The 12,454-nt window shown below is 40.4% G+C and overlaps 1 protein-coding gene across 1 annotated transcript in view; it reads left to right on the forward strand.

Annotated features, from left to right (window-relative positions):
* The window catches only part of homer1b (homer scaffold protein 1b), a 61,715-nt gene that overhangs the window by 10,569 nt on the left and 38,692 nt on the right, over positions 1-12,454 (forward strand). The window contains exons 3-4 of the mRNA XM_029638667.2: positions 1,329-1,424; positions 2,551-2,696. Of these exons, the coding sequence (XP_029494527.1) occupies positions 1,329-1,424; positions 2,551-2,696 (242 nt within the window). The remainder of the gene's footprint in view (positions 1-1,328; positions 1,425-2,550; positions 2,697-12,454) is intronic.

Below are 12,454 nucleotides of genomic sequence, written 5' to 3' on the forward strand. Positions count from 1 at the left end.
TATGTTGTTATGATCACACCGCGTCTCGTTAATTATAAGGCATACCCCCCTGCCCCTCTTCTTACCAGAAAGATGCTTGTTTCTGTCTGCGCGATGCGTGAAGAAACCAGCTGGCTGCACCGACTCCGATAGCGTCTCTTGAGTGAGCCATGTTTCCGTGAAGCAAAGAACGTTACAGTCTCTGATGTCTCTCTGGAATGCTACCCTTGCTCGGATTTCATCAACCTTGTTGTCAAGGGACTGGACATTGTCGAGTATTTATGCTAGGGAGTGGTGCGCGATGTGCCTGTCTCCGGAGCCTGACCAGAAGACCGCTTCGCCCCTTTTACGGCGTCGTTGTTTTGGGTCGCCGGCTGGGATCCGATCCATTGTCCTGGGTGGAAGGCAAAACACAGTATCCGCTTCGGGAAAGTCATATTCCTGGTCGTAATGATGGTGAGTTGACGTTGCTCTTATATTCAGTAGTTCTTCCCGACTGTATGTAATGAAACCTAAGATTACCTGGAGTACCAATGTACGAAATAACACGTAAAAAAACTAAATACTGCATAGTTTCCTAGCAACGCGAAGTGGCCATGTCTGTCGGGGCCATTAAACTCAAGTTAGATATTCTAGTAGGGGGTTTATATGACTAACTGTTAGATATTCTAGTAGGGGTTTATATGACTAGGAGTCTGCTGACTTACAATTTATGATTGATGTAAGGTGTCATAAAAACCCCACATCAATCCCTCTTCCCCCTGTGGGAGAGAGAGAGCTCTGTAGAGCTGATCCACTGTAACCTGATCCTTTGGATCCTCACAATAGAGTCATGACACAATGTATGACAAAGCTGTAAGTCACTTTGGATCAAGGTGTGACAGAGAACGGCTGGTGGCATAATATAAATTAAGCCCCTCCCACAAGGGAGAGAGAGGGAGAGCGAATCGAGAAAGAGGAGTTTACCCAGTTTGTGTGTGTTTATTGATGTTTCTAATGTTCCTATGAAATTACTATGTCTCTATGTGCATGCCTGTGTCCGCGCACTGGCATGGGTTTTACTGTAAGGGTTACTGTGCCATTCTCTGGTTGACGTACATCGCTCACATTTCTACCGAAGCATTATGGGTAGGGGCCTCCATTCCATAGCCCAAATGTTGGACGTCAAATCAGATGCCTCCCATTTGGTCGCTAATGACAACCTCCTCTACCCTCTTAATACTAACATACTAGTGTGTTGTTTTGTGTGTGCACAGGTGTACCCTAAAGTGACAAATATTTTGTATTAGAACTAGAAATTGACGTTCTACCTCTCAGAGTATGTGACCAGTCTCTGTCTCTCTCTCCAGTTTGCAGAGAAGTTTTCAGAGTATAAGGAGGCAGCACGTCAGGCCAAGGGAAAAAGTCAAGATGGAAAGATGGAACTAGCCACCTCTCCCTCTCAGGTATTCACCACTAAAAACACCGCCACTGCTCCCTCTTAGGTACTCACACTAAAAAGGTCACAACACTCTCCTGTGGTACTTCATAAGTTAACAGCTGGAAAAAAAGAGAACCACGCAACAAACATATGAACTTGGAAATCCCTGCATTTGTTAGATTATTGTGTTTTCGCTGCATATTTAATTGTCCTCCTTTGAACAGAAATGGAAGAAATTAGGTTGTTTTTAAGATTCAATCCCCAGAGTCCCAACACTTCAAAAACCAGCTTAACACCCTCCCTAGTCCAGGGAAACCCTGCTATTTTACTACACATTGCATCAGTTTACATCACATCATTACATGCACAGAAAACAGGATGCTGATGAATGGTTCCTCCATCCGATTCCTCCATCCAAAAATGATTTGATGCTACACTAAATATGTCAGCACAATGGAAATGGACATTGTTGCACATGTAGAAGTCTGAGAACAGCATTGAGAGTATGATAAGCATGCCTTAACCCAGCCTTCTTCAATAAGGCCACTTATAAATGTAACTTATGAAATTATACTTTCAATGGGAATGTCCTGAAAGTAATTTCCTACAGTGATTAAGTCTCAGTTATCTCTGTCCGTCAGGCCTAAGTGGTGCATGCTTTGAGTGTGTACAATGGCCAGTTTATAACCCCTTAATTGTTTTGTTTCATGTAATTAAAGTGTGTAAATGTTTAGTTTGGTCACATAGGCTTAATTGTTTGGGAAATGAAGATAAACGTTTATCTGCAATTTCTCTGAGCTACAATAAGCTTTGGCAGGCAGAACAGCTCAGTAATGTCCTCTTGGTAATACAGAGCTAGGAGCTTATCACCAGATTCTCCTATCCGTCTCTCTCTATTTGTTTTCTCTTTATTTATTTATTTCCAATTTTCTCGATCTCTCTCTCACGCCGAACAGAGGAAGAAGATGACTGCTGAATCTCCTCATGAAAAAATGACTTGGTTCATTTGAACTAATTTCATTCTTGCTCCTTGCTAGATAAATCCAGAATCACTGTTCAGCACTTTCAGACTAATGGGTTTATAAGAAGCACTGTAAACAATTATTTAGTTATATGTTGATTGATGGATTGATTGCTTGTCCTGTATGTAGGAGTCGCCAGCAGGTGAACTCTCTTCACCTCTGACTCCTGTGACTCCTCCCGCCATGGACAACATCAACGGGACAGATGACCCCTGTGACATCACACCCGAGCCCCGTCCTGAACCGTCTCAGAATGCACTGGCTTTCACACACAGGTAACACACACAGGGGTGTTAATAAGGGGTTGTGCTGTGTGCGTGCGTGTGTTTGTGGGTGTGTGTGGGTGTAAACACTGAGTTTACGAAACACTTGCAATGTCAAAATCAAATCAAATGTTATTTGTCACATGCCGAAATACAACAGGTATAGATAGACCTTAGAGTGAAATGCTTACTTAAATGCCTTTAACCAACAATGCAGTTTTAAGAAAAATAAGAGTTAAAAAATAAAAACAAATAATTAAATAAGACAAATCGAAAAATAACAATAAAAAACAACAATAAAATAACAGTAGTGATGCTATATTCATGGGGCAATGGTACAGAGTCAATGTGCCGGTTAGTCGAGGTGATTTAGGTAATATGTACATGTAGGTAGAGATAAAGTGACTATGCATGGATAATAAACAGAGAGTATCAGCAGCGTAAAGATGGGGGTGTGGGGGGGACAATGCAAATAGTCCAGGTAGCCATTTGATTAGCTGTTATGGCTTGGGGGTAGAAGCTGTTTAGAAGCCTCTTGGACCTAGACTTGGCACTCTGGTACCGCTTGCCGTGCGGTAGCAGAGAGAACAGTCTATGACTAGGGTGGCTGGAGTCTTTGCCGATTTCTTTGGGTCTTCCTCTGACCCCTCCTGGTATAGAGGTCCTGGGTGGCAGAAAGCTTGGCTCCAGTGATGTACTGGGCCGTACCGCACTACCCTTTGTAGTGCCTTGCGGTCAGAGGCTGAGCAGTTGCCATACCAGGCAGTGATGCAACCAGTCACAATGGTGCAGCTGTAGAACGTTTTGAGGATCTGAGGACCCATGCCAAATCAAGTCTCCTGAGGGGGAACAGGCGTTGTCGTGCCCTCTTCACGACTGTCTTGGTGTGTTTGGACCATGATAGTTTGTTGGTGATGTGGACACCAAGGAACTTGAAGCTCTCAAGCTGTTCCACTACAGCCCCGTCGATGAGAATGGGGGCATGCTCACCTGGTTATGGACTGACCAGGTGAACACTATGATCCCTTTTTGATGTCACCTGTGAAATCCACTTCAATCCGTGTAGATTTAGGTGGAAGAGAGTGGTTATAAATCAGGATTTTTAAGCATTGAGAGAATTGAGACATGACTTGTGTATGTGCACAATTCAGATGGTGAATGGGCAAGACAAACGATTTAAGTGCCTTTGAACGGGGTATGGTATTAGGTGCAAGGCGCACCGGTTTGAAGGTGTCAAGAACTGCAATGCTGCTGGGTTTTTCACACTCAACAGTTTCCCGTGTGTTTCGAGAATGGTCCACCACCCAAAGGACATCCAAGTAACTTGACACAACTGTGGGAAGCATTGGAGTCCAAATGTGCCAGCATCCCTGTGAAACACTTTTGACACCTTGTTGAGTCCATGCCCCAATGAATTGAGGCTGTTTTGAGGGATGCAATTCAATATTATGCATAAATGGTAGATGCTTCCAGTTTGCAGAATAAGACAGAAGTGTGCAAGGCTGAATAAGATAAGGTGTGTGTTTGGGCACTGGGCAGTAGTTGTATATAGTTGGAAGGACAGAAAGAGTGTCACTCAGTGTCTGTGTGTATGATGGGGTAAGTGTGTGTGTGTGTGCCACATATATAATTTCAAATCTTGGTTTTGTTTAAACTTTATTGTATGAAGACTCACGTTTTTCTAAAACCCCCTCTATTTGTATCTTTTCTTTCCAGGGAGCAGTATAAATCCCGTCGGGTCTGCTCTTTCTGATTGCTTGCTATACAGGTTCTGAAATAGGAGCTCTTTCCTACCCTACCAACACCAACCTCTATAGCTACTAGGCCACTAACATCTTGACTATAGCACCTCTTTACTGTAGCACACTGATGGAATCACATTTTCAACATCTGTACTATGACTTCAGTTAAGAGAAATCACACTCTTGCTATCAGACTTATACACCTGTATTATTATATCTCACTCATTTAAAAACAGAGGTCACTAAAAAACTCCTCAAATGTGACTGACCCCTTGAGTGAAAAATACTGCCTTGTTTGGTTCTCTTACTATACTGAACAAAAAACATAAACAGAACATGCAACAATTTCTAAGATTACAGTTCATATGAGGAAATCAGTCAATTTAAATAAATTCATTAGGCCCTAATCTATGGATTTCACATGACCCGGAATGCAGATATGCATCTGTTGGTCACAGATACCTTGAAAAAAATAGGCCTCACAATGGGCCACACACAACACAGTATTTTTGTGCATTCAAATTGCAAATGATAAAATGCAATTGTGTTCGTTGTCTGTAGCTTATGCCTGCCCATACAATGACCACACTGCCACCATGGGGCACTCTGTTCACAATGTTGACATCAGCAAACCGCTCGCCCACACAACACCATACACGTACTCTGCGGTTGTGAGGCCGCAGAGACGTTGGAGTTGGATGGATGGATTATCTTGGCAAAGGGGAAATGTGCACATGGAAAATTTCGGTGATCTTTTATTTCAGCTCATGAAACATAGGACCAACACTTTACATGTTGCGTTTATATTTTTGTTCAGTGTAAATGTTATAGTAATAGATTACGTTATTATATCAAAATGTCTTTATTTTAATACTATTATAGCTCCATCTCTATTGCAAAAATAGCTTTTCTAAATAGATTCTAATAAATGATATTAGTCCAGTTGGCACTTTCCACAATTTTTCCATTGATCTCTATGCATTACTTGTAAGAATTATGTTGTTTAGAAATTGAACTTGGTTAGCTGGCCCTCAGAGACTTGTTGTTAATCTGTGTATATTCTTGTGATTTTGTGTCATCTCTTAAAGGACAACTTGTCTTACCTCTCTTGTATTCACATTTATTTAAACTGGCATGTTGTTTTTATGATGTCATACAGTAGTTTACAGTATGTCAAGATGTGGGGCAAAGAATGCTGTCGTCTATACATTTCTGGGTCTATGATTAGATACTACATATTGATTATGTTCATAGATATTGAATAATGATGACTGAATATTTAATTAAATAGCCCAAGTCCTACCATGCAGGGACGAGTTTTAAGGTTATTCTCCTGAAGGGGTTGATAGAGGATTTATGTAACTCTTGTATAACATATGCAGTGGGGGGTGGGGTAGAGGGAGGGAGAGAAGGAGAGAGGGAGAGCGAGAGGTGCAGTGTCTAAGGGCCTGTGTGTGTGTGTCACTGCAACCTAAACATGAGCTTACTGCAGACACGAACACACACACACGTATGCACGTACACAGACAAACACCATACACTACACTACACCAAAATACTGCACCAATAACCAGAATTGATTTGTACTTTTTTATTACACAATAAAGACAAATAAAACTTTATTTTCAACATAAATAATCATGAACAATTTTAATGACCACACTAATACAGATTTCAAATACTGTATGTGTAGTCAAGCATCCCAGTAGGGCATTCATCATATTTTCGAGTACCCACTGGAGACTATTGACATTTCACTGTGTAGAATGAATAAGACCTTACTGATATTCAAAAATGATGTATTCCCTGGCCATAAAAATCACTATGATTGTGGTTCATATTGATTAAAGTCATCAATCAATTTATCAATGTTTTGTTTTCTTCTTTTTTTTCTTAGATTTATCAGTTTGTCTATTAGCTGATATTCAGCAACTGTATTAACCCCCTCTGTAGTGCAGTCCGTTTTGTGAAAATTTGCAGAGGTGCTCTTTAAACACACACACACACACAAGCACAAACACTTTGGTGCAGATTGCTGATTGTGTGGGAGTCAGGACTGATTTTTTTCACTCATGCAAACACCTGCACACACACACACACGTGATGTGGTGTTACTTTGTGAACACCAGCTGTTGTTGCTTATTAAGCTGTTGTTCAATCAGGGTGTTAAATTGGCCAGTGTTACCTAGTGTTGATTTTTCTGTGTTACATTTCTAGTGTTGATTCAGGTGTTTAGTTAAAAAAACTATGTTGGTGTTAATAACAAGTGTTAAACCAAAACTACGCCCATCATTATCATATTTCCCAGCATGCTCTTTTGCAGGTTGCTTTTTAGAAATGTTTTTTATTTTCAATATCTATGTCTATCAAAGGCATAGATATTGAAAAAAATACATTCTATAATTAGTATAATAAGAAACATCCCCATCAAAGTTCGTCAGTTTAAGCTAGAGACATCAGTTTACATTGGATGTGTCTTAATCCACCTCATCCGCCGATGTTGCACTTCCACATCTGCAGGGGCAGAGCTAGAGCAGTGTTTGTCAGACCTTGAAACATTGGTCTTCTCTGAACAGTTTGGCCTACAAACAAGTATGACCCCTCTATGGAAAGATGAGACTTTCACGAACAAGATGGTGTTCTCTGTTTTGAACAAGCGTCTTGGGACTTGTCTGATGTTGGTACAGCCATTCTGACAACTTCTGTCTGTAGCATCCGAACAGTTTGTGCTACACACTAATATGACTCCTTTTTGGGGATTATCTATTGTTCCACCTTGTGAATCTGTTATTCAATGCATTAGAAAGGGGTAATAGCAGTAACGCCACATTTAAACTGTGCCACCCCCCAATCTGTTACTTGAACTTAACGCACCCGTTACTGGAATGGTTGTTTCAGTTTAGATGCTTTAGGTAGTCTCATATTTTAGTCTTCCCAACCCGGCAGCAGTGGTGTAAAATATTTAAGTAAAAATACTTTAAAGTAGTACTTAAGTAGATTTTGTGGTATCTCTACTTTACTAATGATATTTGTTACAACTTTTACTTGCAGACTGCAATGCAGACATAGTGTAAAATATATTTTGATTTGTTTAACACTTTTTTGGTTACTACATGATTCCATATGTGTTATTCATAGCTGTGATGTCTTCACTATTATTAAAAAATAGTAAAAATAAAGAAAAACCCTTGAACTTGAACTTTTGACATGGTACTGTATATGCTGGGGAATTAAAAATGTATTTACATGTACACTGTTTGTCCAAAATATATTTATGAAATATATAACTTATATGTAAATATATGTAAACTTATAACTTATATGTCATATGTAAATATATCTTAAAATATACAGTACCAGTCAAATGTTTGGACACACTTACTCATTCCAGGGTTTTTCTTTATTTTTACTATTTTCTACATTGTAGAATAATAGTGAAGACAACAAAACTATGAAATGAAAAGTATGGAATCATGTAGTAACAAAAAAAGTGTTAAACAAATCAAAATATATTTTATATTTGAGATTCTTCAAAGTAGCCACCCTTTGTTTTGATGACAACTTTGCACACTCTTGGCATTCTCTCAACTAGCATCATGAGGAATGCTTTTCCAACTGTCTTGAAGGAGTTCCCACATATGTGACCGACCTCTGTGATTCGGTCTTATGTAGCTTAAGTAGCAAATTTGAAATGGTGTTTTTTACATTGAAAAAAAAGCGTAGACATAGAGCTACAAAATTGTATATCATACACTGCTTTGAGGAACAATGGGAAAGTAATTCTGCTTTGAAAGTTGATAAACTTGTAACTTCACTTTTGAGAAAATGGCCTTTGAATATTTTGGTACCTACTGGAGAGCTGTTCTTTATCTACACCCATTCAGCATCGTTCACACCCTCTTAAGCTTTAGCCCCTTCCATCTCTTTAATAGTTGATCCGAGCATTCTGTCCTAACAACAACAGTCAAGCACTCAAGCTAACATGAGAACCATTCACTGACCATTTTACTCGCCCTAGCAGAGCTAGTGAGGCTGTTTTTATGTTATCCAGAGCGTTGGTGACTGAAACTGTGCCGCTAGCAACAATTTACACTTTTTTGCCACCGTTTACTGACACTGGCCATATTCAACTGGTGTTGGGCGTTCATAAATTCATCAGTTATTCTGCGCTCTGGCACACTTAGACGAGAGCGCTCTGAAATCTGAGTAGATAGCTGGTAAATCTCGGGCTACGTCTATCAACAGTTGTCGTAGTGACATTCTATTGAAATGGTTACTTGCATAGGGGAGTCTTTTGTTAAGACAAGTAGCTAGCTAGCTAGCTAGGTAAACAATTAACCATAATCCCAACTCATGACGTTTCTACCCTGCATGTATCTGCAGATAGTTAAAAAAAAAACAGGTTCAATGTTATCTAGCGAACATTAGGCAATAACTAGCAACGCAAATGGCTCTGAGATCCAAATAGTAAGATCATAAACGTAACATTAGCTAGCGAGCCAGCCAGCTAATGTTAGCTAGCTAGCTAACAGTACACTAACTTGAAATGATGATGCCATGGTTGCCATTAGTTTTAAGATGTAATCCGCAGACAGGTGTTTTCTCCATCTCCTAAACTATCATTCTCTAATTCCACTGATTTCAAAACTCAGTCCTCCAGAAAGTGGAGAGCAACACATGCAGTTCTACTACGTAATACATAAAAAAAACATGTTAGACAGGATTACCAACACACACTGACCAGCTCAAATAGACAGAAATGTCCTATATGGCAGACCAATCCGAACTCATCTCTCTGCATGTCCAGCCCACTCATTATCTCAGCCAATCATGGCTAGTGGGAAGGTTGGTGACTTTTTCTGTGGCTAGGCTCATAATTTAACAGTTTTATTCGTATTTACAGATGGCATACAAGTCTGTTATTAAGGCACAGGAATGTTCACATGTTCCAGAAGACATTTCTGCCCAAAAAAATGCATTTTGATTTGAAAAAAGTTTGTTCAAATGGCTCTCAAGTGAAATAGTGACCCACAAAATACGCCTAGTTTCCTGAAATGAGTTACATATGCTAAGCACTTGTTGGCAGATTTTCCTTAACTCTGCAGTCCAACTCATCCCAAACCATCTCAATTTGGTTGAGGTCGGGTGATTGTGGAGGCCAGATAATCTGATGCAGCAGTCCGTCACTCTCTTTCTTGGTCAAATATCCCTTACACAGCCCGGAGGTGTGTTTTGGGTCATTGTCTTGCTGAAAAACAAATGATAGTCCCACTAAGCTTAAACCAGATGAGATGGCGTATCGCTGCAGAATGCTGTGGTAGCCACGGTGGTTAAGTGTGCCTTGAATTCTAAATAAATCACTGACAGTGTCACCAGCAAAGCACCCCCACACAATCACACCTCCTCCATGCTTCACGGTAGGAACCACACATGTGGAGATCATCAGTTCTCCTACTCTGCATCTCACAAAGACATGGCGGTTTGAACCAAAATATCTCAAATTTCGACTCATCAGACCAAAGGACAGATTTCCACCGGTCTAATGTCCATTGCTCATATTTCTTGGCCCAAGCAAGACTCTTCTCTTATTGGTGCCCTTCAGTAGAAGTTTCTTTGCAGCAATTCGACCATGAATGCCTGATTCACGCAGTGTCTACTGAACAGTTGATGTTCAATCTGAGGTGCTGTTAACTCTAATGAACTTATCTTCTGCAGCAGAGGTAACTCTGGGTCTTACTTTCCTGTGGCGTTCCTTATGAGAAACAGTTTCATCGTAGAGCTTGATAGTTTTTGCGCCTGCACTTGAAGAAACTTTCAAAGATCATGACATTTTCCTGATTGACTGACCATGTCTTAAAGTAATGATGGATTATCATTTCTCTTTGCTTATTTGAGCTGTTCTTGCCGTAATATGGACTTGGTCTTTTACCAAATAAGGCTATCTTCTGTATACCACCCCTACCTTGTCATAGCACAACTGATTGGCTCAAACGCATTAAGAAGGAAAGAAATTCCACAAATTAACTTTTAATAAGGCACACCTGTTAATTGAAATGTATTCCAGGTAACTACCTTATTAAGCTGGTTGAGAGAATGCCAAGAGTGTGCAAAGCTGTCATCAAGGCAAAGGGTGGCTACATTGAAGAATCTCAAATATAAAATATATTTTGATTTGTTTAACACCTTTTCGGGTACAACTTGATTCCATATGTGTTATATCATGTAGAAAATGGTACACTTAAAGAAAATCCATTGAATGAGTAGGTGTGTCCAAACTTTTGACTGGTACCATATTTATTTCAAATATTAATTTGTTTGTCAATATATTAGGCTTTGGCATTGGAAAGTATCGGTGTTAAAAGGGCAACACTTTGAAAAGTGTAAATTCAACACTTTCTGGTGTTTCTCATATAAACAGTTCAAAAGTGTTTAGTTGAACAAGCACAGTGTTCTATTTACCGATCAAATTTTGCTGTGTGTGCTGCTTGTTTTCAGACTTCTGGGCTGGTGAAACTCCTGGCATTAACTACAGTATAGCTGACAGGATTTACACTAGTGTGTAGCTGATGGTCTCTGTGTTATTTGTGATTGATTATTTATTTAACATTTGTTTATTTAGTTTATCCAGATTAGTCTCATTGAAATGCACTCTTTTTCAAGAGTTATGATTTCAAGAACAGCTCCTCATGTAACAGCATTAACATTAACTGTAGTTAATGCCAGGAGCTTCTTGACATCTGTGATGGGATGTTATTTCCAGTCTGTGGAAGTCCAGTAGATATGTCTGGGTCTGTGTTTACCTGTATTTACCTGTTTGCTCTGCAAAGAATGTGTGTTTACCTGTACCATCTTCTTTATGCTCACAGTCTGATGAACTTCCCTCTCCGGTGTGGTTTCCGTAGCGACGTCGTCATAGACCTAGTTTTGCTTACCACCATTGCTGACATACAGTGGGGAGAACAAGTATTTGATACACTGCCGATTTTGCAGGTTTTCCTACTTACAAAGCATGTAGAGGTCAGTCATTTTTATCATAGGTACACTTCAACTGTGAGAGACGGAATGCAAAACAAAAATCCAGAAAATGACATTGTATGATTTTTAAGTAATTCATTTGCATTGTATTGCATGACATAAGTATTTGATACGTCAAGAAAATCAGAACTTAATATTTGGTACAGAAACCTTTGTTTGCAATTACAGAGATCATACGTTTCCTGTAGTTCTTGACCAGATTTGCACACACTGCAGCAGTGATTTTGGCCCACTCCTCCATGCAGACCTTCTCCAGATCCTTCAGGTTTCGGGGCTGTCGCTGGGCAATACGGACTTTCAGCTCCCTCCAAAGATTTTCTATTGGGTTCAGGTCTGGAGACTTGCTAGGCCACTCCAGGACCTTGAGATGCTTCTTACGGAGCCACACCTTAGTTGCCCTGGCTGTGTGTTTCGGGTCATTGTCATGCTGGAAGACCCAGCCACGCCCCATCTTCAATGCTCTTACTGAGGGAAGGAGGTTTTGGCCAAGATCTCGCGATACATGACCCCATCCATCCTCCCCTCAATACGGTGCAGTCGTCCTGTCCCCTTTGCAGAAAATCATCCCCAAAGAATGATGTTTCCACCTCTATGCTTCACGGTTGGGATGGTGTTCTTGGGGTTATACTCATCCTTCTTCTTCCTCCAAACACATGGCGAGTGGAGTTTAGACCAAAAAGTTATATTTTTGTCTCATCAGACCACATGACCTTCTCCCATTCCTCCTCTGGATCATCCAGATGGTCATTGGCAAACTTCAGACGGGCCTGGACATGCGCTTGCTTGAGCAGGGGGACCTTGCGTGCACTGCAGGATTTTAATCCATGACGACGTAGTGTGTTACTAATGGTTTTCTTTGAGATTGTGGTCCCAGCTCTCTTCAGGTCATTGACCAGGTCCTGCCGTGTAGTTCTAGGCTGATCCCTCACCTTCCTCATGATCATTGATGCCCCACGAGGTGAGATCTTGCATGGATACTCAGACCGAGGGTGA

Source organism: Oncorhynchus nerka, linkage group LG27 (assembly GCF_034236695.1).
Source record: "Oncorhynchus nerka isolate Pitt River linkage group LG27, Oner_Uvic_2.0, whole genome shotgun sequence".
In the NCBI taxonomy this organism is placed as follows: Eukaryota; Metazoa; Chordata; class Actinopteri; order Salmoniformes; family Salmonidae; genus Oncorhynchus; species Oncorhynchus nerka.